At 39.0% G+C, this 26,497-nt stretch overlaps 1 protein-coding gene across 2 annotated transcripts in view; it reads right to left on the bottom strand.

Annotated features, from left to right (window-relative positions):
- The window catches only part of LOC124862966 (protein kinase C alpha type-like), a 159,853-nt gene that overhangs the window by 100,796 nt on the left and 32,560 nt on the right, over positions 1-26,497 (bottom strand). For both annotated transcript variants that reach the window (XM_047357177.1, XM_047357178.1), the window contains exon 3: positions 10,246-10,328. In XM_047357177.1, the coding sequence (XP_047213133.1) occupies positions 10,246-10,328 (83 nt within the window). The remainder of the gene's footprint in view (positions 1-10,245; positions 10,329-26,497) is intronic.

The raw sequence follows: 26,497 nt of genomic DNA, 5'->3' as shown, positions 1-26,497 counted from the left end.
CTTTCATCCGAAAGAAGTACTTTGGACCACTGAGCAACAGTCCAGTGCTGCTTCGCTGTAGCCCAGGTCAGGCGCTTCTGCCGCTGTTTCTGGTTCAAAAGTGTCTTGACCTGGGGAATGTGGCACCTGTAGCCCATTTCCTGCACACGCCTGTGCACGGTGGCTCTGGATGTTTCTACTCCAGACTCAGTCCACTGCTTCCGCAGGTCCCCCAAGGTCTGGAATCGGCCTTTCTCCACAATCTTCCTCAGGGTCCGGTCACCTCTTCTCGTTGTGCAGCGTTTTCTGCCACACTTTTTCCTTCCCACAGACTTCCCACTGAGGTGCCTTGATACAGCACTCTGGGAACAGCCTATTCATTCAGAAATTTCTTTCTGTGTCTTACCCTCTTGCTTGAGGGTGTCAATAGTGGCCTTCTGGACAGCAGTCAGGTCGGCAGTCTTACCCATGATTGGGGTTTGAGTGATGAACCAGGCTGGGAGTTTTAAAGACCTCAGGAATCTTTTGCAGGTGTTTAGAGTTAACTCGTTGATTCAGATGATTAGGTTCATAGCTCGTTTAGAGACCCTTTTAATGATATGCTAATTTTGTGAGATAGGAATTTTGGGTTTTCATGAGCTGTATGCCAAAATCATCCGTATTAAGACAATAAAAGACCTGAAATATTTCAGTTAGTGTGCAATGAATCTAAAATATATGAATGTTAAATTTTCATCATGACATTATGGAAAATAATGAACTTTATCACAATATGCTAATATTTTGAGAAGGACCTGTATTGTTTGTGCTATTCATATGTTTGTCTGATCAGACGTAATGTTTTATGTAGCCTTGTACATGGAAAATAAGTTCATGTCATTTGGTCAAAATGTTGCACTTTGACCTCGTATACTGGCAGTTTCTAGTCACAGCTAAGCAATAACAGCAGCTTCTCAGAGTTGAGACTGAATACCAGATCATCATACGGATTTATTATCAGGTTTCTTTATTCACTTTGACAAAAAACAACTGTCCACTCAGCAGCTAATAACTATAGTGTCAGAGAGGAGAATTAATAAATTAAAATAAGTTAAAAGTCACATGCACACATTTCCTTCTCAGTATGTCTACCTAGTATGTGACCTAGCAGTACTTGATGGACCTTTTTGAGTGTCCTGAAACCTACTTCACTCCAACTAAACCTTTCACATAGATAATCGGATCATTTAAAACATGCTCTTTCAGGTGCTAAATATTTTGCAATTTCTCAACATGACATTTCATTTCAATGTGAAGCAATGATGGCTGTACAGCTGTTGTAAGTCAAAAAGCTCTTAGTAATGACTTAATATGCAAACTCACTGCACAGTAAACTTAAAAGACTGAAATATCAGCATTAAAACCGAAGCTGCAAAGTTTCCAAACAACTGCTGGCCATGTAGTGAAAAGTATTTAAGGGAGACAATCTTTCAGTAAATGTATATAAGTCAAGCAACCTCTAAAAAAGTGCCAGCTATTGTATCCCTATCATTTTCTCACCAATATTCTCATTTTCACAGAAGCTAAAAGCTAAAGGTGCCTCTCAATGTTGATCACAGCAGCTGAGCAGAGTGTGTAGGTTTCAGCAGAGTCCGAGTGTCAACAGGCCCAAGCACTGATGACTGCTGTAATGAGGAACAGAGGGCACAGTGTAGCCACACCAGTTTATGCACACACTTGCTTAATGAGGAGTTTGGGTGCCTCACCTGCACAAGTGTGTCGGTGTGTTTCTCAGTTATATCATGCCAGGGCAGAATTAATGGGAAAGGGAGCAACATACATCATGACCAGGAAGCTGAGTGACTCACTGCACTTCTGACTGAGCAGTATACAGCAATGGTGATTAAATAGCACAGGATAAATGGCAGCTAAATAACATACTGTTACTGTTATCTTTGGGTAAATTGCTCAGGTCTGACCTGATCGAATAATGGGAACTGGTGGAGAGTAACTGAGCATACTTGTTGAAGTAGTACATTTGTTGCACCGCTAACTAAATCAAAGAGAAACAGAACGTCTACAGTTGAAACCAGATATTTGCATACACTGTACAAAAAAACACATTCTGTTTGTCACAGCCTGACATTGACTACAATATTCCTGCTTTAGATCAGGATTATCAAAAATTACTTCTATATGTGAAATGCTAGATGTTATTTTTTTTAAGATATCATTTTTGTATTTACTTGAAAGTCAAATGTTTACATATGTCAATTTGCCTTTAAATGATCTGCAGAAGCCCAGATGATGATGTCATGGATTTGTAAGCTACATATAACTGAATGAGGAACATTTGAGTTGAAATGGCAGCACACCTGCAGTTGCATTTTAAGCAAAAACCTCAAACACATCGCTTTCTTTTGTGACATCATTAAAAAAATCAAAATAAATTAGTCAAGGTGGTCAATCCTTCGGTGCAATCTCTGGAGACATGAAGGTGCCACCTTCATCTGTTCAAACAATTATACACAAGAAAAACAACCAAAACATGCTGATCTACCAGATATCCAATGTTGCACAATGTGTGTATCCATCCCAAAACAACAGCAACAGATCTTCTGAAGATGGAGGGTAAAACTGCTAAGATAGCACCATTCTGCACAGTGAAACAAGAGCTGTACCAAATTGGCCTGGAAGGCCACTGAAATAGGAAGACACCACTACTCAAAAAGCAACACAAACAGCCAGTTTACAGTTGTCAAATGCATACAGACTTTTTCTATGGCCTGAAAGAGACTGAATGAAGTGTTTGGGCAGAAAGACACATTAAGAAGAAAAAAATGGAAGTTTGCAAGTCTGTGATCAAGTACAGTGGTGGCAGTATCATGTTGTCTCCTGTGTTTTGCAGTAGTAGGAACTGGTGCACTTCACCAAATGAATGTGGAAGCAACATTATGTGGAAATATCTCAAAATGTCAGCCAGGAAGATAAAGCTTGGGCTCAAACATGTCTTCTAAGTTGACCCCTAAGCATTTTAATAAATTACATAAACAATGTCTTGAAGACAACAAAGTCAATGTTATGGAGAGACCATCACAAAGGCCTGATCTTAATCCCATGGAAAATGTATGAGCAGAGGTGAAAAGGTTTGTGCGTGCACAGCAACCAGTTACACCAGGAATGGGCTGAGCTTGTGGACAGATACCAAAAAAAAGTTAAATTTACAACAGAAAAAGGTTACTTTTTATATAATGGCAGAGAGTAAAAGAAAATATTGTGTTTTTTAAAGTGTATGCAATCAATCAAGGTAATCTGAATAAATAATCCCAAAGCAAAATGTCTACTTCTAAAAGCTAAAGCACAGAAAAGAAGAAATCCTACCAGATAACATTATGACTTAGATAATGTTGCTACATTAAAGCTGGAGATATCTCAGCTTATGATAATAACTTGATCTCTAAAAGTCTAGATCAGTTAAGATGATGTGAGCTGGTTGTGAATGTCACATTTTTTGTCTATGGATGACTCTCTTTCATTCACAGGTTCTAGAGAGATCCTTGACTCAGTGCAGCACTGTTTACCACCAACGCTTCACCATGTTCAATGAAAACAACAAAAAGTAGAAACAGAAAGAGAAAAGAGAAGGAGAGAGCACATTTCCCTCCTATGGTAATGTGAACATCTCTCCATCTTCTCCATGTCGTCATGTGAGCGGATCAAAGCGTCTTGTCGGACAGATGACGCCATTGACAGATTGAGGTTGCCACAAGGGTCACTCTCCGCCCACAGTGCAAAGGGGCAGTTTGTGTGTAAGTAAGAGAGAAAGTGACAATGTGTGTATGTGTTTCCAAACCCAATTCAGAGTTATGACACCACACACACTGATTCAGAAAGCTTTGGGGCAGCAAAGGAGGATGGAGAGAAGGAGGGATGGGTAGGCTTCAGTGAATCATCATCTCACTCTGAGGAACAAATAAAACAGAGAGAAGTCCGACTTCTACGCAGAGATGCATATTAATGCGCTCGAGCATGGCAGCTACATGTGTACATTAGTATGCAGAGATTATGTCAAGGTAAACAGTTCAGAGACTTGAAAATAAACAAATGTCCAAAAGTCAGTTAAAGATGAGACCTTCTTTTTAAACACAGTACTCACTCTTTGCTGAAAAATCAATGAAAACCACTTTATACATAGATTGTTGCCTTTTAAACAACATCGTTTGCTCAGTTTTTCTTTAAGTTTTGCTATTTTTTGTAAATCAATATTTCTTTTCATTCTTCCCTCGTTAAGAACAAACGCCTGCATATTTCAGTGAGAGATGTCACGGGGTTCTGTACAGCTGCGGCGAAACATCTGAGATGCTTGTGAGAACAGTTCTTGAATTTCAGGATTATTTGGTGATAATTAAAGGCTTGGAAGTGGTTTGTGAAGAGGACTGAGGCAGACTGTATTTACAAAAAACTTGTTTGTCACATTTAAATATTTCAGATCATCAAATACAATCCAAATAGTTTTCAAATTATGATTTTATTTCTTAAGCAGAAAAAGCTATTCAAACCAACCTGTGAACAAGTAATTGCCCCCTAAAACTAATCACATGTTGTGTCACCCTTGACGACAACAGCTGCCCCATTAAATGTTTGTCATAACTGACACAGAGTCATCTACATCACTGTGGAGGAATTCTGAATGCTTTGTATCCTATTCGGATTTAGGTCCAGACTTTTACTAGGCCACCTGATGGGTGGATTTTTTCCTTAAGTATTTTTGGGAGAGATTAGAATTCATAGTTAATAAAATACAGCAAGTCAGCAAGCAGAAACCATCCCCAGATCATCACACTACCACCACCATGTTTTTTTAAATGCTGTTAGCTTTCTGCCAGATGTCATAGGATGCAACAAAAAAAAAAGGTTAGACATCAGTAAAGGTAACAGGAACATTTCTTCATAAAGAACTGAATATCCAATGAGCATGTCCACAATTTGTTTTTACGATTGTAATAAATGATCATAAAGCTGATAGGAAACCCGGTTTCAAATAGGTTTTCATACCTATTTTCAATTTGTTAATTTTACTAAGAAATTGTATTTTAGAATTAAAGTACATATAAACCAAAGCACTTCAGATTCAGATTTCAGATTCAGCATATGTAAAACCAGATTTTTTAACATCTTTGGTGAAAAATTTAAAACATAACTACAACAGCATTAAATAAACTTTAGTCATTTTGATTTAATTTGTCAGTTTTCTTAATTTGCTAAAGGAATTTGACAGGTTTTTCTCCCAGACATTTCTGGGCACCAGTTATAAATAGTAAACATAAACTGAGAGGTTCATAATTAGGTGTGCTGGACCTAAAAAGCATCTGAATGCAATGTTTTGATGTGTGCTTTTTTTATGTTAGGCTTTGTGTACTTTGATTGACTAAAGTGACAAATCCTGAGAAACCTTAAATGAGATCAAGTGTTTTGTATCTTTAAAGAGCTGCTGGTGAATCCCATATGTTCATTTAGCATTCAGCCCGTTTCATCCCTCAGAGACCTTCTCACTGACTCTGAACCGAATCGGTTTGAAAGATAATGGGTATAATAACAGGCATGCTAATATTCACAATGGGAGATCTAAGCCATGGATGTAGGTGTGTGAGTGGCAGAGAGAGGGAGATGAAAGAGAAAGAGTTATAGCTAAGCAGTCTGAAAGACAGAGCTGAGCTGATGAATGACAAGAGTGGACCCAAGAGTGTTATGAAAAATAAAAAATGAAGGGTAGGAGAGAAGCCGAAGACAAGGCAAAAAAATTCATAATCATAAGACATTAAAACTGCATGCTGTCATATTTGCCATAGATGTAACAGCTTTACTAAAGTGCTCACCTCTCACCTATGAAACTTTCTTTTGGTTTTATTTAATGCGGAAAGTCTAAATAAAAAAATGAGGAGGTGTGAAACTAACATTACATAAATACTGCAGTTAATCAAGAATTTCAAACAATGCACTTATGAATGGAGATTTTAATCTGTGATTGGAATGCACTATTATTGTGAATATAAATCCTTTAATTGGCTTAGCCATACAAAATTCATTAGCAGCGCTTTCAGTCTGGGGAAGCTGAAGACAGGGAAAACAAGAGTCTTAATTGGCCTTTTCTGTTTGGCACTATGGAGTGGAGATAACCACCACTCTCCAAACGAGAGTGTGTGTTAGTACAAACAGTTTGAGTGAAGAGAAGCCTGTATTTCCACTGGTAATGTCCCTTCATCCAGGATTTAGGTGACCTTCTATTCTGCAGGATCTCCAAGACCATATGAACATTGCTGGATTGTGGCAAATTTGAAAAACCTGGTTCCAGTTTAAAGCCAAAAATTGAGCCCACTGTGCACCTCTGGAACCCTGCTGAATGCCCAACCATCCTATTGTAACAACTGTGGGAATCAGCACTAGGATGTTTCCTCAAAATCTGCAGCACAGCTGGCTTCAGTGTTGCTTTGGAGAGGGAAACACTACTAAAACTTTTACGAGCTAATCAGAAGCATGAGAGGATGCATCTGAGGGTGCATTCTGTACTAAACATTGCACCATTGAACGTGCCATCTTGTGGAATAGCTTTAACCTGATGCAGTGTTCTAAGCACATACAGGTCCTTCTCAAAATATTAGCATATTGTGATAAAGTTCATTATTTTCCATAATGTCATGATGAAAATTTAACATTCATATATTTTAGATTCATTGCACACTAACTGAAATATTTCAGGTCTTTTATTGTCTTAATACGGATGATTTTGGCATACAGCTCATGAAAACCCAAAATTCCTATCTCACAAAATTAGCATATCATTAAAAGGGTCTCTAAACGAGCTATGAACCTAATCATCTGAATCAACGAGTTAACTCTAAACACCTGCAAAAGATTCCTGAGGCCTTTAAAACTCCCAGCCTGGTTCATCACTCAAAACCCCAATCATGAGTAAGACTGCCGACCTGACTGCTGTCCAGAAGGCCACTATTGACACCCTCAAGCAAGAGGGTACGACACAGAAAGAAATTTCTGAACGAATAGGCTGTTCCCAGAGTGCTGTATCAAGGCACCTCAGTGGGAAGTCTGTGGGAAGGAAAAAGTGTGGCAGAAAACGCTGCACAACGAGAAGAGGTGACCGGACCCTGAGGAAGATTGTGGAGAAGGGCCGATTCCAGACCTTGGGGGACCTGCGGAAGCAGTGGACTGAGTCTGGAGTAGAAACATCCAGAGCCACCGTGCACAGGCGTGTGCAGGAAATGGGCTACAGGTGCCGCATTCCCCAGGTCAAGCCACTTTTGAACCAGAAACAGCGGCAGAAGCGCCTGACCTGGGCTACAGAGAAGCAGCACTGGACTGTTGCTCAGTGGTCCAAAGTACTTTTTTCGGATGAAAGCAAATTCTGCATGTCATTCGGAAATCAAGGTGCCAGAGTCTGGAGGAAGACTGGGGAGAAGGAAGTGCCAAAATGCCAGAAGTCCAGTGTCAAGTACCCACAGTCAGTGATGGTCTGGGGTGCCGTGTCAGCTGCTGGTGTTGGTCCACTGTGTTTTATCAAGGGCAGGGTCAATGCAGCTAGCTATCAGGAGATTTTGGAGCACTTCATGCTTCCATCTGCTGAAAAGCTTTTTGGAGATGAAGATTTCATTTTTCAGCACGACCTGGCACCTGCTCACAGTGCCAAAACCACTGGTAAATGGTTTACTGACCATGGTATCACTGTGCTCAATTGGCTTGCCAACTCTCCTGACCTGAACCCCATAGAGAATCTGTGGGATATTGTGAAGAGAACATTGAGAGACTCAAGACCCAACACTCTGGATGAGCTAAAGGCCGCTATCGAAGCATCCTGGGCCTCCATAAGACCTCAGCAGTGCCACAGGTTGATTGCCTCCATGTCACGCCGCATTGAAGCAGTCATTTCTGCAAAAGGATTCCGGACCAAGTATTGAGTGCATAACTGTACATGATTATTTGAAGGTTGACGTTTTTTGTATTAAAAACACTTTTCTTTTATTGGTCGGATGAAATATGCTAATTTTGTGAGATAGGAATTTAGAGTTTTCATGAGCTGTATGCCAAAATCATCCGTATTAAGACAATAAAAGACCTGAAATATTTCAGTTAGTGTGCAATGAATCTAAAATATAGGAATGTTAAATTTTCATCATGACATTATGGAAAATAATGAACTTCATCACAATATGCTAATATTTTGAGAAGGACCTGTATCTAGTAAAGAAAAATTCCTTTGTTTTATCCTTGTGAGCTTTCAACTTCTATCTGTCATGGATAATTTATTTTATTTTTAAAGGTATTCAGGCTTATAGAAAGCTCGAGGTCTATATTCTCTAAGGCAAATATATGCAAACTTCTTCTCTAGTGACGCTAACTGCTAATATAAGATACTGAAGACAACTTACAATCAAAGTCAAATCAATATTCATTTTAACAATTTGTTTTACATTTTTACAAAACCCTGTTTTTCAGAAGCCGTTCTCTCCGACACTTGGTGTGACATTGCTTTTAAAACAAATTAAAGACTGATCAGGAATGCTATGTCTTTGTATAATACAATAATATAGGTCCTAAAGAGAAATCGAATTGGTCAAAAATAAGTAAAGCAAATCAAAGTTTTCCAAAAAACCAGAGATGTGAAATAAGCTACAAAGTTCTTATCTATGAGAAGCTACATTCACATTTCCCTCCTCCTCCTTCTTCATTGCTAAACACGATGTCAGATACTTTGGTCTCAGGTAGCTACAAGTTTAGTCCAAATTTGTTTCCTTATTTTACCTCTATACCTACGCCTCTTTTTCCTGAATTTGACATCATGTGGTGTAGGGGTTGATATTTTCCACTATGAAAAGTGACCTTGCTTTCAAAAGTCAATATATCCTTCCCTTATCTTTTCAGTTAACAGACTCAAAGTACTTAAATCCATATATGTAATAAAAAACAATTTATCAAGCCGGCTACAGAGGAAGGGTACATGTGGCAATTTTTTTACACAAGTGAAAGAGATCTGCATTGATGCCAAATGTAATAAATTCGAATAAAAAGAAACTGCCAGCCTGCCTACCTTCATGCCTACATATCTATCCATCCAATTATATATAAATACATGTCTAGTTAATAACACATGGATTCTTTCCAATATTTAGCTTTTCTAAAAAAACAACCTTAAAAATTATGTGTTTTACATTGTCAATAGCAAAACATCTATAAAACCTTAATTACTACAACTGATAATTAAGAACTAACGTAAATAATTTAAAATCTCTAAAACTTCACCTAATCTTAACTATTGGAGATAGTGTAGATCACTTTGAATAATCAGTCTATGTATTTACTTCCTTCTATATACAAACACATGAATGAAAATCCCAAAACCAAAAGAAAAAAAAAGAAAGAAAAACTAGAAACGATTTAGTACACCCTGGACAGATTACCAGGCTAACACAGAGTCTAATGAGAAAAAACACCTAATGGGAATTCAGTGCCAGTCAACCCAACCTGCATGCTTTTGTAAGTCTGAGTACCCGAAAAAAACGCCAATGTGTCCCTATATTTCCCAATATTTATTCATGTTCTGTTTGATGTAAAACTCAACAAGCCACCTACTGTGCTGCATTCAGGCTGTGACTTCCCATGGTGGTTCAAAGATATCATGTGGGATTTTTTGCCCAATAAAATCTGTGCAGCAACTGTCTTGGTGTATAGACAGATGTGGCCTTCTCACAGAACTCACACTTCTGCTGCCTGTACTGCAATGTGTGCTTTCTCAATTTGCAAGCTTGAATAAAAGTCCAGACAGTTTGCTTAAAAGTAATTATGTTCCTTTCTAGGCAACTGATCAAGGATTGGTGGAGTGCACAACTAGTTGTCCCGTCAACACACATATGAGGTTTGGATCTCTGCAGCTCCTCCAAAGTTACCATGGATATCTGGGGTGCTTCTATAATTAACTTTCTCTAGACCTGCCTGTCAGCTATGTTTTGCCAGGTTTGCTGTTGTGTCTTCTGGTAGCACTGGATTTCATTTAGAGAAAACAGAGCTGGATAAAAATGTAAGCAACCATTTTCCTATTTTTATTTGTAAAAGTCCACTTAATAAATATGTGCTACCTAGTGCTGGTCTATCACATAAAATCCCAATAAAATGTGTTTAAGTTTGTTTGTTTTTTTTTGCAAATAAATCAATCACAAGGAATCATTTTTGGACAATAATCAAAACAGCTGAAAATGTAAAGACAAACTATAAACTTACATCTGTGTCAGGACCCTTATCGGCACCAGGACAGGAAAAGGTGACGAACTCATGGCACCGTTTGTGGACCACGAAACAACAAACTGAGAAAGATAAGTAGGAGAAAGAAAAACAGATATTGTAGTTATAAAAACAACATTGAAAATGAAACAAGATTGTGTTTCTGTCATTGGACTTTTATACAATCTTAAAGTGAATACACCCACAAGTTCTTTAGATCTTCGTCTACGGGGGAAAATATCAAAGGACAAACATACAAAGCATTTTATCCTTATTCGGTTTTATGCACACTGCCGAGCAAACACTTTAGTAAGGAGAGACAAACAGAGAACGGCAGTACGCCACTGGTTGTGCAAGTAAATTAGCATCAATCAACCTAAAACTGAGTTACATGGACACACAATGAAGCAAAAGCATAAAGACAAACAAATGCATGTCTACACCCACACTCACTCCCACATGTACAAAACATGGCACATAATACTGTGTGTTCTACAGATATTGGCTTCTTCTCATCTGTTGGGGCTAAATGAAATTGTGCTATTGTCTTCCACTGAACTGGGATCTGTCCTGCCAAAGTGTCACTCACTGTGACATGACTGCCATGGCACCTGACTCGTCTCAATGTCAGCAATGGTGACATTTACATTGGGACCTCGCTGCAGATCCAGAGGGAAGAGCAAAAACTCATGGACATCTGTGACAGCTTGTACACAAGCTGACTGTGTTTTTCTCTGTCATTATCTGAAATTTGCTATTCTTTTCTTCTTTTTTTTTATCCTCACACGATCTGTCTGCTGCGCTCTTTGTCAAGCCGCCTGCCTGTTCATGTGTGCTTATGTGATGTATCACCACACAATACGTGTGGTTTTTGTGTTTCCCAGTGCCAGCTTAGTCGCTGTTGCCAGACAATCTGACGGGTGCAGATGAAACAACAGAAAGTGATTTAAACAGAAGTCCAGAAAACAGTGGGGGATTGTAGTCTTTGGAAAACAATGAAGGGACGGACGGAGAGATGGACGCATGAACGGACACCTGGATGGATATACGCTTGGAAGGACGAATGCTCGGATAGATGGATAGCAGGCCTGCACAATATATCACAAATTAATTGTTATAACAATATTACTGTATGCAATATCAATATTGCAAAAACTGCTTGGACTTCAATAAATATTAGCAAAGACAGAAATGATGAATTTCATATTTTTCCAGTAGTTGGATAGATTACTCACCATCTATCCATAGCAGAAATGCATCTCCTCTTTTGAAGTGGGGATTTACAACTTTACGTCTGTATGCTTTGGCACGGGCAGCATTAAAGCTGAAGCTTATTTAAGAAGCTAGCCACCTCTTTGTTGTCTTTTGTTAATTTCTTTTTAACGCTGAAGCTGGGACCCTCGGCTTCCAGTAGTAAAGCTGAACTAAAGCCTCTCCTGAAGCAGCATTTGAAAATTTAGTTTGAGAAATGCCCTTGGTCCTAGACGTACAATTCAACACAGCTGCTTTTACAACAACAATAATGATATTCAGTATCAGGATTTAAATTCCATTATGGTTCATTCAAAGCCATTAAAATCATTTTGACATGTTAAAAAGCAAAAAGGAACTAATGTAACATCCAAGGGTTAGATCTAAGTGTCCAATACAAAATTTTCACCATTTGATTTTATTAGAAGCAAACTACTCCTCTGACTAAATATCTTCCTATCAATTTGCTAATCACATAATCAAGCTGAATTCAAATTGTAATAATCAAGATGAGTATTTTCTATCCATTAATTTGTCAGTGTCCAAAATACCCTGTTCCTCTTTCAGCTGCTGCTATTCTCTTCATAATTCACACAGACCAAACAGAGGTGGTTTAGAGCTACGTCAGTGTGTGTTTAAACACAAAAACCCAGCATCAGAGAATCAACAGTGCGACAGCTGCATTGTTGGCATGAACAGCGTGGTGCATACCGCTTCACAAAAACACAAAGTCAGCAATACATGAACTTCAATGTAGGATTCTGCCTCTATACTTCACACCAGACTTCAATGACACACAAAGGTGCATATAACCCCAGATAACCCGAACTTATAGAAACCTTAAAGTTCCTTTATATCCTTTTCATTTACAGTACCACGTACTTGGAACTCTGTAACTGCAACTACCTTAATCAGTCAGCTAAAATTTTTGGTACTTTTGGTGGAGGAGCTATTATCATCCATCCATCCTGACAAGAATTTCCAGGGGGCTAGAATCTACCTTCCGGGGTTACGGGACAAAAGATTTAATACACCCTGGACAGATTACCAGGCTAACACAGAGTCTGATGAGAAAAACCACCTAATGGGAATTCAGTGCCAGTCAGCCCAACCTGCATGCTTTTGTAAGCCTGAGTACCCGAAAAAAACAAAAAAATGTATCCCTATATTTGACTTAAATTTCTTGTCATATCTGTTTCTCTTATTTGGCTTGTGGCAAACTGCGAACATGACCTCTTATGACTTTCTTCTTGCCACTCCTCCATCAAGGAAGGATACTTGGAGTGCACAAGTCCTGTCTACAGATTCTTTCACCTGAGCTATGGATCTCTACAGCTCATCCAGAGTTATCAAGGACCACTTGGCTGCCTGTCCTTCAACATCTTGTTGGTTTAGAACGGTCATGACTTGGTAGGCTTGCAGTCGTATCAAACTCCTTACGCTTTCACATGATGGACTGAACTTAGGGAGACAACGCTTGGGATGCTGTTTTGAACCTAAGCCTGCTTTAAACTCCTAAATAACGTTATCCCTAGCCTGTCTTCTCTGTTCGTTGGTCGTTGCGATGCTGTTTGTTCTCTAGTGTTCTTTAACAACATTCTAAGGCCTTCATAGAATAGCTATATTTATACAGGAATTAAATTACACAAAGGTGGATTCTGTTTGCTAATTAAGTATCTTACGAAGATAATTGGTTGCATTCGATTTTATCTAGAGGTAAAGGGGGTTGGATACAAACTTTTGAGGTTTTTATTTTTGAAAAAAAGGAAAACCATATGTATAATTCATCAACTTTCTATTGGTCTATACTATAAAATCCCAGTAAAATACATTGATGCTTGATTTTGTAATGTCGCAAAAAGTGATAAAGGTCAAGGGGTATGATTACTTTGCAAGGAACTGTAGACTTAAAAAGGTATAAGTATCCCATTGTAAATACTTCCTAATGTATTTAAAAACTTAAGTTTTAAAACATATTTGAAACATATTTTTTAATTAAAAAGCATTTTAATGTTTTTCAATTTTGAGACTTATTTATTTGTGTGCAAAGTTTGCCTAGCAGCTGTTTGAAAATGATCTCAGACGATTCATTGCCCATTTCCCTCCCCCTCATCCCAAATTTGGCTAGATTTTTGCTCAGACAAAACAATTCCAACATTCCAAAAAATAAAGCACAACAAATATAATGCATTTTTACCAGGTTGCCCTTGGTGCAGCATGCTTACAGTATGCCAGTACTGGGCGTAATGACGTCTTTATTACACTTTATTTCAACCTCAATTCATCGCGATTGCTCACACCTAGCCTTACAGCCTTCTCACCCATCCTCGCCTCTGTTTGGTGTTGATCTCAGACTCATTCTAGTGTCTGCTGATCACTTAAGTGGAGTGACTTGACACTGATCTCAGTTCAAAGGTAAAGAAGGGTCAATAAGTGGCAAATAGTGGAAAAGGATAAATCTAGCTTTGGGCAGTGTGTGTTTATATCAGTGTGCAAGTGTCAGTTAGTGAAGCTTATCCAAGACAGAGACAGTATCTCTCTCTGGATAATCCCTGGCATCGACTTTTGGCTGCATGCATGCACGATGAATTGTACAGAAATCTAAAACCAATCTTTAGAACATAAGTGGTGCAATGACTGAAACACAGAGGCTCTCTGCAAACCTATGTATGGTTACATTCACAAAAAACACGCGGAGAAAAGAAAGCAGCCCCAATTTAGCTGAGAGAATAGTCGATAGAAGATAGATATTATGTTTGGAACGCTGAACTCTGGCATCAACACATAACACACAGTCATGAGGGATTGCTGCAAAGTCAACGCCAGTGACTGTCCACTGTCTCTACATGCTCATCCGGGAGGAGGGAATGCTGCAAGTCACTGACTGGATGCAATCTGCTGGGTTTCCTTAGATAGAAATTTTTTTTATCCAATTTGAATAAAAAGCTAACTCCGACTGCACTGTTCAATAGGGTTAATTGGAATGTATGTACCTGACTGTTGTGAAGTGCCTTGAGACAACATGTGTTGTGAATTGGCGCTATATAAATAAAACTGAATTGAATTGAATTGAACACAGTGGCCACCCAAGAAGAAAGTCGGAGTAGCAAAGTCTCCAGCTCAAGTGTATTAAGGCAAAGATTATTTGGTCATTTTTCCAATGAGGAGAAAAAAGTAAGGATAACTGTTATCTAACAGTGGTACCTTAAAGAACTGCTAAATTTGCACTCTCCACTAGGCATTAAAAGAATAGTCCATTCTGCTTGTAATCTGTGGATGTAAGGACAATACAAAAAGTAAAAAAAAAAAAAACAAGCTACAGCAACATGCTTTCCTACCTGAGAAACTTCATGCTAACAAATAACACCTCATTGGTCTGGCTGCCAACTCAGCGGTTATTACCTCTGTTAACGCTGTGACATAAACTGTCGGGTGTCCTCGGCTTTTGGGTTCTTCCATCTCTAAAATCCAAGATTTTTTTACATAATCTTGGGACAAAAAGAGCAAGTTTCCTATTGCTTTGAAGTCCAAACTCATACATACTTTCCAAAGCTCAACTACTTTTCCTCCAGAACTGAATCTCTGGGGAAAGTAATTATGCTCACTCTATCCTGTTCCTGTGGTGCCAATGGGTCACCACTGATCCTTTCGACGTATTCTAGTTAGAGAGGTCTTTTAAAGGAAACAATCTGTTTTCTGTTCAGAGCAATCAACTGTTGCATCCTGCTGTAGATAGCTACGTCACTATGAATATATGGTTGTGCCTTTCCGTTTTTGAGTGCTCTGGCATCGCAGGCTCTTTTTTTGAGAGAAAGGTGAGTTTTTAACTTACTTAGACTAATAAACAATGAAAAGGCTCATTGCAGTTTTTTTGTTTCATGCTTTACGTGTCAGGATCTGCCAAGTTGGACTTTCTTGTGGTTTTGCGTTTGTTTTCTCTTCTGTTACGTGTTTCTATTTCTTTGGGTTTAGTAGTCATGTCTGTTTATTTCCTTCTGTTTCCTAATAGTTTTGTTCTCTCTCCTGCCTCTCAGTGTTTGTAGTTCTTTCTCCCCTCGCCCATAGTTCCCTTGGTGGTTGCTTTCTCCTGATTATTATTATTATTATTACAGTTCTTGCTTCCTTGGGTTCTCTAGTTTAGTTTCCCGTTTAGTGTCTCTGTGTTTGTTTATGGTTAGGTTATTTGTTATTGCTGCACACTTCTAGTTTATTAGTTTCTTTGCCCTGTTCCTCCTCTTGTCATTTGTTCCCCTTCAGTTATTATTTACTCAGTGTTCGTTTCCCTTTTATGTTTGTAGTTCTTGCCAGCCTTATCCCTAGTTTAGTTCCCCGTGCTGGTTTCTATTGTTTCAGTTCCTTCTATAGGTTAGCTTGTAGTTATTGTTTGCCACTATACTTAGCTCCGCTTATTGTTTACGTTTTGGTTTGCATTCTAGTCTTCGCTTTCTCTGGTTTCCTCCCAGTTAGTTTCAGTCAGTGTTTGTTTGGGTTTGTTTACTTTTGCAGTTAGGGTTTCCTTTATGGTTTCTTTTGTTAATTCTTATTTGCCTGGTTCTTATATCTTAGGTTGTTATGGTTTTCTTAGATCTGTTTCTCTGAGTTTGTTAATTAGTCCCTTCTCCCATGGTTTAGTTTTGTATTAATTTCACCTGTCCTTCAGACTCCCTGCTTGCCATGTCACACCTGTCCCTAGTTTTGTTGATTACCTGTCTTTTGTTCCACATTCATTTCCCTCTGTATATTAGTTGGTCTGTTTTCCTTGTTCCTCGCTGGTTTGATGCGTCACCTTCCCTTCGTCAACTTCTTCATTTTGTTCTTGTACTCTGTCTGACCGCGACTCCTGCATACCCACTGTACACCCTGCCTGCCTGCCTTCTGCTTTGCCAGTATTGGATTTGAAATAAATCATCGTTCTGCTCGCCATGCCATCTCCTCGCCTGTCTCTGCACTTTGGTCCACAAAAACCCCAAACTATGACAGTCAGGGACTTTTAAGGTTGTCTGGATAAAAAAAAAAACAATATCTGTCCTTTAGCATGGTACATTAATCTCCAGATTTTGAGCAATATCAGAGAAGGATTTCTGTTATAAACATAACTTAAATACACTGACAAAAAAAAAAATGAGGACAAAATAGATTTCACAGAATTATAGAAACCTCTTGCCAAAAGAACGGACAAAACAAAAACTTAAACACTGCTTACAGCCACTCTAGGATTTCAAGACCATTTTGTTATTTCAAAACTGGAAAAGATGAAAAACACCACTTAGACAACACCTTCCCAATCCTTTGCATCCCACAAAAGATAAGTTGTATTTTTTTCCAGGATCTGACACTCAGCAGTACCTGCAGCCTTTGTAACGGCTCCAGGTGTGCTGAGCGGCTAAGCCTTGGAGATCCAGTGACACAGAGACACATTCAGGGATATTATGATTAATTACAGTGTTCTTTGTTTCGCCTGCTTAATTACACAACCACAGAGATAAGGGGCTTTGAGATTATAAAGCAGCTTACACCACATAAACACACCGTTTTGTGGTGACCATGGTAAGCATATTATAACATCTTTGAATTGCAGAATGTCTCACCCATCTCACACATACTAGTTCCCTATTTAGACAGTTTTAACTAGTAATTAATAGAGTCTCTATTAATAGAGTACATTGTATTGGGAGATTCAGCTCGAGACAGACACTCGGTCGATTTGGATCATCCAGAGTGAATCCAAACATAAAGAGAGGATTACTTTTATCTGAGATCCATGGGAAGAAAATGGAGCAAAGGAAGTTAGACCTTGGATAGATGTTTTTTGGACTTTATTTTGTCTGCTCAAAAGAAAAACACAGCAGTCTCTCCTTGTTAGAAGTGCTTAGTTGGGGATCAGTTGGGCAACAGCTTTTTACCACTGTTGACTGTTGTTTGTATGCTCTTTTGGATGTTCATTCACACATAGAGAAAAGCTTCCTCCCCCCAAGGAGGCAAGCAATTGTGTAAAATGTTCTACCCCCCACCAACAGCCACCCTTTTGGTCTTTTTGATGCGGGTTTTCTGTCATTTAAAGCAAAGAAAAATGGCAGGGGAAGAAGAGGAGAAGGGGAGGGGAGCGGTGAGATAGGTGCATTGTCCTCTCTTGGTTATTTTTAGGCTCGATTCTGGCCGGGGCTGGAACAGAGTGTACTGAACCCCAGCGTTGTGGAGAAGTGAGGAAAGACATTTCCTCTCCACACCTTGCCAGTGGACAGTAAAAATACACAGGCGGCATACGCTGTGCAAACACAAGACGTCTGAAACTGGCGTGCATGGAAGAGAGCAATGGATGATGAATGAAAACCCATTTCTGCCATGAGCCTGTACCCGTTCGGAAAGAGACTAATGGAAAAAGTGTAGGGTAACCATGGAAAGAACAATACAGTAGGTTTATGCAGGCACAGGCTCCTGTCTGTGTTCTCACCATATGTTGACAGACTTAGAAGGTCTTAAAGAAACTATATCCATGTCTGGTATACTAATCTTTTCCACAAGCCTTCTGCTATTACATACTTGATTAAATCTAGACTCTAAAAGTTGGTATGTTGTCTTTTACAGATAAGCTCGACAGCCTTGTTTCTTTATCTCTGTATTGGGATCAAGTGCATCTCCTTGGTGTAATAAAAAATGCACATGTTTTCTACCTTTTTATAAGGGTCTCCGGGGCTGAAGTTTTGAGGTCACATTTCCTGAAACATGTAATGATGGAAGCCCAGTTTTTTTATGTGTATTGCAATTTTGTGAAAAAGTATTTACTCCCTTGAGGGTTTCAAGTGTGTTTTTTTTAAACATTTAAGTTAATTAAAATTATTTTATTTTAAGCTGAAGAAAACCTGGAAAAAAAAAGGCTTTTAATTGATGATTTCATCTATTAAAGTGAAATGCTATGCAAACCAACATGTCCCTATGTGACAATGTAATTGCACCCTGAGTAAATAAAAAATTAACCATGGTTAATCTCACTTTTTAATTCAATTTCACTAGCCACACCTAGACCTCCAAAATCAAGAAATCACATAAATGGAACCAGTCTGACAACATGAAGTAGGCTAAAAGATATCAAAAAGCAACACATCAAGCCCCAAAAGTTATTGACATCTATCAGTCATGAAAGGGACTCCAGTGAATTGCAGTGAGAGCCATTATGTTTAAATGGAGAAAACACTGGTTAACCGTCCTAGGAGTGGAAAGCCGACCACAATTACTCCAGGAGAAAATTAATGACCAAAAACAACACAACCTGTCTCATATTTTCCAAAAAACATCTTGATGATTTCCAAAACGTTGGGGAAAATATTCTCTAGATTGATGGAAGATGTGCTTCAATTACACTGAGGGTAAAACTAACACAACATTTCAGCATTTGGGCCTCATAATAGAGAGCACCCTGTAATGACTTCTCTAAGGTAATGATGCAAGAGTTTCTTTTTCCAAAACGTAACTCTTCCACTACCTTTATCTCTGGATCGTTTCCATCAGATCGAACAGTTGGAGGTTCCACATAAAGTGGGTTGTGTGTCTAGTTTTGTTGTTTTGATAACATCTTACTGTACAAAGCTTCTATCAATGGTATCAAACAATAACATTGCATCTATTATGCTTAAAATGATCGTAATTGTGAGTTTTAGGCACATTTGGTGGAAAGCAATATTGGAATTAATATATATATTTTTTATGTCCTTTAAATGAACAGGGATTTTTATGCCACAAACAAATTTTCAATGTACAAACTGAATATTCAAAGGATGTACATTTAAATTCAGATGTTCCAATGTACTTGCATGTACCAAGCTTATCAGGACATATGCAGAAGTTTTTTAGTGTGTGATGTTTTTGTTTTACAGAGTAAAAAGCAGAAATTGAATCTGTGGGTGATTCAGAAATACTTTCGTAAAAGTGGATCCTACTCCACTGTTTACAACACTCAGCGCATTAAGCAGCCCTCAAGCAGAGTAGTCATCGCAGCTCAGTAGATAATGATGGAAAGTCAAGTAGTATTTTCACATCAAGTTCTTTTATCCCACATGTACACTTTCATTCTTTTTAACCAAACACTTCACAGAGCTGTTAAAAAAACAAAGTGTAAAGAAAACTAACTGCTTGGATGCATGTATACAAGACTCAAGACTTTTTTAAATATATCCTAAAATCTGTATTCAATGATCTGTAAATATTAAATTATTTTCCCCATAAATATAGCCTAGGGAATACTAAGTACGCCCATGCTGCTGATTTAAATAGAAATGTAGGAGCAATGTGCTGTTATCAGAGCACTGCTCTATAGAAGCTGGAGCAAGAGGTTTGGAGGTTTGTGTTTACACAACACCAGGATGGAAAGACATCAGCAATGGCTTCATTCATCCACCTGGGAAGGATTATAAAGCCCTTTCCAAAAATCTTTGGACTTAAACTTTTAGAGTTGGACTGGAAAAGATTATTTGCCATTGGACACCATTAAAGAAAGCTCACACAATTGGACGTCTCATCAAATTCAAACCAAAATCAGATTGTAATATGCTCAGATACCCCAAGAGTTCCATCTCGTACTCTACAGGCCTCCGTTAGCATGCTATATGTTGAAGGAATTTCCGCCCCATTTCCAATCTCCCCTTTCTGCCTAAAATACTGGAACATGCTGTTGCCAATCAACTCAAAACCCACCTTACTTCCAATGATTTGTATAAATCATTTCAGTCTGGCTTCCGTTCAGGTCACAGCACAGAAACTGCTCTCCTCAAAGTCACCAATGATCTTCTCCTTTCCTCAGATTCTGGTCATCTCAGCATTCTCCTCCTTTTAGACCTCACTGCAGCCTTCGACACCATCAACGATACCATTCTTCTCTCCCATCTAGAATCCTCCCTCAACATTACTGGTACTGCCCTCTCCTGGCTACAGTCATATCTCACAAACAGGCAACAATTCATCAGCATCGATAACTACACCTACTCCTCCGTCACAAGGCGTCCCCCAGGGTTCGGTGCTTGGCCCCCTAGACTACATCCTGTACATGCTACCCCTTGGTTCCATCATCCGCGGCCATGGTCTTCACTTTTACTGCTATGCTAATGATGTCCAACTTTACATCTCCAACAAATCCATCACAACTGGAACTCACTCCACCCTGACCAGCTGCCTCACTGAGATAAAATCATGGATGGACTCAAACTTCCTCAAACTCATTATATACTGGGGGTGCTGTGTGAGGTTTTGTACAATTATGGTCAGATTTAAGAACTGTAGATCCTGGTTAAGACCATAACAAATGTCTTATGTTTTGACACAAAAACCCTGTTTGTCGACATCATATTCTTCTATACAAAAACACCTTCCACTATCACAAATGTTTTGCTTTTTTGCTTCAACACCCACTTCATTTTGGGTATTCCGAAAAAGGCCATTGAAGATATTCAAAATGAATTCCTCTGTAGTTGTCATTTATACCATAACCAGAAAAATACATCAATGAATATAAAAACAAAGTCAGTTCACCTTCATATTCTTCTTCTTGAAGAAAAAACCTTGTCCAAGAAATGGTGTCTTATTCATAGTTAAAAGCTGTGGAAAAAACAAAAGCCAGGATCAAACTGCAGTGTCTGTCCTCTTCCCACCACCTCTGGGAGATAAAGTGCATGCGTGGTATAATGGAAAGCAAGACAGAGGAAATGAAGGGAGTTACAGCTACAACAAAGGGGCTGGAAATTTGATTTCACCACATACATTCAATTATGCATGTTGTAGGCACATAAAGAATAGAAATAGGGCCATAAGGACATAAAAGGCTAGACACAGTGAATATGCAACTTTGAAAGCAACATTGTGGCTACACAGTGAATATGCAACTTTGAAAGCAACATTGTGGCTGTTCTCAAAGATGCAAAAAACTAGAGAAGTGATTAAAAACACAACTGTAAAGCAGAAACACAAAGTAGTGAGATTTGATGAGAAGGAATAGGCAGAGAGTATACCTTTCTCTCATGGTGACACATAATAAGCAATGTGTCCCAACAATCACAATTTTTCAGCACAGAGCAGCAAAACAACACCTTAAACCAGGGCACCTAACTGGTTTATGTGCAGAATCAATATCTCAATAGGGATGAATATATGAGATGAGTTAAAAAGGAGTCCAAGGTGAGCTTGGCTTTGTAATGTTTGATCTCAGTGCCAGGTGGACCCAGCTCGTCCCTATTCAAACAGCTCTGCAGGACGATAGGTGATGGCAGATATCTCTTTGGTTCGGAGCCTTCTCAGATCTCTCTCTGATTATACACGTCTGAATGGCTCGGTACAGCAAACACAGACAGCGACGATAGTGTCTCTGGGGGAAAAGTTAATCTCTGTTTCACATATTATTAGTTACACCTTTCACTTTCACACCAAACACTTCACAGCAGCAGACATGCAAAATGTGCGGTGTGCCACTTGTAACGCTCATAAGCGATGATTATCTTCCCCCAAATTGTTCCCTGGTAGTTTAAGACAGCAGCATACAACATGTTAGTAGGCCTAAGCGGAGAAGATAATCCAATATATATATAACTGATCAACACAGCTTTTTTGCTAATAAAATTCTGCATACTGTGGTGCGCATTTGCAATTAGCTTCCTTTACTCAGAATATATGAATCCAACTTTTCTGTGAAGGCCTCAGAGGCTTGTTAGAGAACATTAGTGAACAAACAGCATCATAAAGACAAAGAAACAATGCAAACTGGTTCAGTAATAAGGTTGAGGGGAGGTTTAGAGCAGAGTAAGGTTATAAAACTGTATCCCAATTTTGAAATTCCCATGGATCACTGAAAACCTACCAAGACATGGTCATCCACCTAAACTAAGTGTTAATCAAAGAAGCAGCCACGATGCCCATGGTAACTCTGGAGGAGCTGCAGAGATCAACAGCTCAGTTGAGAGAATTTGTCGAAAGGAGTTAATCCAATTTAAATAAATAGCTTTAATTGGTTACAAGTAATTAAGTATATCCAAGTGTATTTATTAAGTGTGTTCAATTTAAAGAATTTAAGTTTGATTTACTTGAATTATTTAGTTTCAAATAAAGAATTCAAACACATTTGGCTCAATTTTATGGAAACTCAATTCAAAATATTATGTTGTTCCAAAAATAAAAAAACTGAATTATCCAAAGGTAAATTATCACTCACACTACATACATACATACTTCCATAATGTCATGATGAAAATTTAACATTCATATATTTTAGATTCATTGCACACTAACTGAAATATTTCAGGTCTTTTATTGTCTTAATACGGATGATTTTGGCGTACAGCTCATGAAAACCCAAAATTCCTATCTCACAAAATTAGCATATCATTAAAAGGGTCTCTAAACGAGCTATGAACCTAATCATCTGAATCAACGAGTTAACTCTAAACACCTGCAAAAGATTCCTGAGGCCTTTAAAACTCCCAGCCTGGTTCATCACTCCAAACCCCAATCATGGGTAAGACTGCCGACCTGACTGCTGTCCAGAAGGCCACTATTGACACCCTCAAGCAAGAGGGTAAGACACAGAAAGAAATTTCTGAACGAATAGGCTGTTCCCAGAGTGCTGTATCAAGGCACCTCAGTGGGAAGTCTGGGGGAAGGAAAAAGTGTGGCAGAAAACGCTGCACAACGAGAAGAGGTGACCGGACCCTGAGGAAGATTGTGGAGAAGGGCCGATTCCAGACCTTGGGGGACCTGCGGAAGCAGTGGACTGAGTCTGGAGTAGAAACATCCAGAGCCACCATGCACAGGCATGTGCAGGAAATGGGCTACAGGTGCCGCATTCCCCAGGTCAAGCCACTTTTGAACCAGAAGCAGCGGCAGAAGCGCCTGACCTGGGCTACAGAGAAGCAGCACTGGACTGCTCAGTGGTCCAAAGTACTTTTTTCGGATGAAAGCAAATTCTGCATGTCATTCGGAAATCAAGGTGCCAGAGTCTGGAGGAAGACTGGGGAGAAGGAAATGCCAAAATGCCAGAAGTCCAGTGTCAAGTACCCACAGTCAGTGATGGTCTGGGGTGCCGTGTCAGCTGCTGGTGTTGGTCCACTGTGTTTTATCAAGGGCAGGGTCAATGCAGCTAGCTATCAGGAGATTTTGGAGCACTTCATGCTTCCATCTGCTGAAAAGCTTTATGGAGATGAAGATTTCATTTTTCAGCATGACCTGGCACCTGCTCACAGCGCCAAAACCACTGGTAAATGGTTTACTGACCATGGTATCACTGTGCTCAATTGGCCTGCCAACTCTCCTGACCTGAACCCCATAGAGAATCTGTGGGATATTGTGAAGAGAACGTTGAGAGACTCAAGACCCAACACTCTGGATGAGCTAAAGGCCGCTATCGAAGCATCCTGGGCCTCCATAAGACCTCAGCAGTGCCACACGCTGATTGCCTCCATGCCACGCCGCATTGAAGCAGTCATTTCTGCCAAAGGATTCTCGACCCAGTATTGAGTGCATAACTGTACATGATTATTTGAAGGTTGATGTTTTTTGTATTAAAAACACTTTTCTTTTATTGGTCGGATGAAATATGCTAATTTTGTGAGATACGAATTTTGGGTTTTCATGAGCTGTATGCCAAAATCATCCGTATTAAGACAATAAAAGACCTGAAATATTTCAGTTAGTGTGCAATGAATCTAAAATATATGAATGTTAAATTTTCATCATGACATTATGGAAAATAATTAACTTTATCACAATATGCTAATATTTTGAGAAGGACCTGTATATTAAAATACAGCTTGACTGTAAATCATCTTAAATGTGTGTTTTAGCATGTTATTTTAGTTTTTCTAATTGGCATAAAAAACTTTCATGGTAATCAGAAATTCAAGTTTGCTAAAAAAAAAGAAATCTCCATTGCATAAAAGGGAACAGTGCTACCAACTGCACCACCATGCAGCCCTTCTTTTGAAACTTCGCAAGGAATATTGCTTTTCTCCGTAAGTGGGGTTGTGAGTATTCATGAATACTTACTGTTTTTGTCAGCATCATTCTAGATTGTGGAAAAGTTTTAAAGCTTATATCAAACAGCTCAAACCTCATAATGAAACTTGATGTGGATGTTTAAATGACATATTACTATGTGACATTTTCTTAACCACAAAGAATGCAAAACCTTGATGAAGCCCAGAGTTTTATGCAGACTGGTTTTTACCAGTGGTGTTTTGCAACTATAAATTTTAATTCATTTATGATTATCAGGGTCCAACTTGGTTTACATTATCAAAAATTGCCTTTAGTCATGGCTGCCTTCTGAGTAGCTTGGATCCCTGTCAGAAATTCAACTTTGGAGAGGATCAGAATTTTTTAAGGACTAGAAGCCTTTAATTTTAAATTACTTTTTATGGTAGGTTGACAGGAAATAGGGGGGAGAGAGCAGGGAAGGGAATGCAGCAAACATTGACAGGCCTGGATTTGATCCTACAACAGCCTGCATTGAGGACTAAGGCCTCCACACAAGGGTCACACACTTAACCCCCTGCACCACTAGCGCCATGCCTGTTGAGGGTCAAATTTTGAATACTCATGAGTTCTGAACTTTCGCTAAAGTTGGATAAAAACATTGAAGAGAACACTGTTGCAGTTGGGAAAAAGCAAAACACTGAGGGGCAGTAGGGAAAAATCAGCAAACTGTAAGAAGAAAACTAATTCTTGTTTGCAGGTTGTTCCTGACGTATAAAGCTGGCAGAGACACACCCCAAAATATACCATCTATAACTACAGCTTATGGTGGTTTTACAATGAATTGTACTATAAGTTCTAAATACAAATTTAAGGCACATATTTTCAGATTTTGATTTGTAAAAAAAATGTTTAAACTAGGTTATATTTTTCCTTCCACTTCACAATTGAGCACTACTTTGTGTTGGTCTACACATAAAATCCCAATAAAACATATTAGAGTTTGTGCTTATAAAGTTCAAGGTGAAGGGGTTTGAATATTTTTTCAAAGCATTTTGGTCAAGAAGACTTGTTGAGGCAGACTGGGTTCAGGAGCATGGCAGATCAAAAATAAAACAGTTCACCTTATATTTTCCAATGCATGATTGCATTTTTATCATTAGTATGCAAGAAGTCCAGTCCCCAGCACGACTTTGGACTTATCCATTTCACTTATATAAAATCAATATATTTCACTTTGAATTCCTGCTGCACAATATTCTCTAAATCAGTTGCGATCTGCAAAAGCACACAGAATGTGACTTACTATCAGGTATAATGAAAACATTTTGACATTTTGTACTCACAGAGAGGTGTGTCCCCTGTAGCATTAATGATATGTATAATAAGAAATGGCCACAGGTCGGACTGGATCAATTATTCCAAATACAGGTGGGAGGTTTTGGCTGCCAGACATCTCTGAGTCACACAGGGGAAATAGTGAAACTACTTCATGAATTAATAAACATGTCTCCTAGCACACACACACACACACACACACACACAGTTCTGTTTATGCCCGCACTTAAACACATATGTGAACCCACCTTGCGTCACATTTGGTGCTTGCATGCTGACATATGCTAACAAATGCACACAGATGCCAAAGCTCGTTCATTTTTCACAGGCAAGGCTGCAGTAGCACACATATGAATACACTCAGTACTACTCTAGTTCTCCTGCTTTATCTCTGTCAGACGATGCCTAGACCAGCCAGTGAATGCACCAACTTTGTCTGGTTCTCTCATCTCCTCATCTTCTCAGTTACACACACAGACAGACGTTCTGTGAGACATAAACACACACACACATCTAGCCAGTGATGAATCACCTGTGATGGTCTGCCTCAGATCCCCCTCTGTCCATGTATCAAGTGTCAGAGTCATAATAATTTAATTAGTCTGTCTAACTGCAGCCCGTGCAGAAGTTTAGGGATGACAGTGCTGCACACTGACAGGACCAATCTAGACTTTGCAACAGACTGTGAGTGGGAGGTGTGAGCATGTCGTACAAGTCT

This window comes from Girardinichthys multiradiatus, chromosome X (genome assembly GCF_021462225.1).
Source record: "Girardinichthys multiradiatus isolate DD_20200921_A chromosome X, DD_fGirMul_XY1, whole genome shotgun sequence".
In the NCBI taxonomy this organism is placed as follows: Eukaryota; Metazoa; Chordata; class Actinopteri; order Cyprinodontiformes; family Goodeidae; genus Girardinichthys; species Girardinichthys multiradiatus.
The sequence above is the reverse complement of the archived record's forward strand: the minus strand, read 5'-3'. Positions and strand labels throughout refer to the sequence as shown.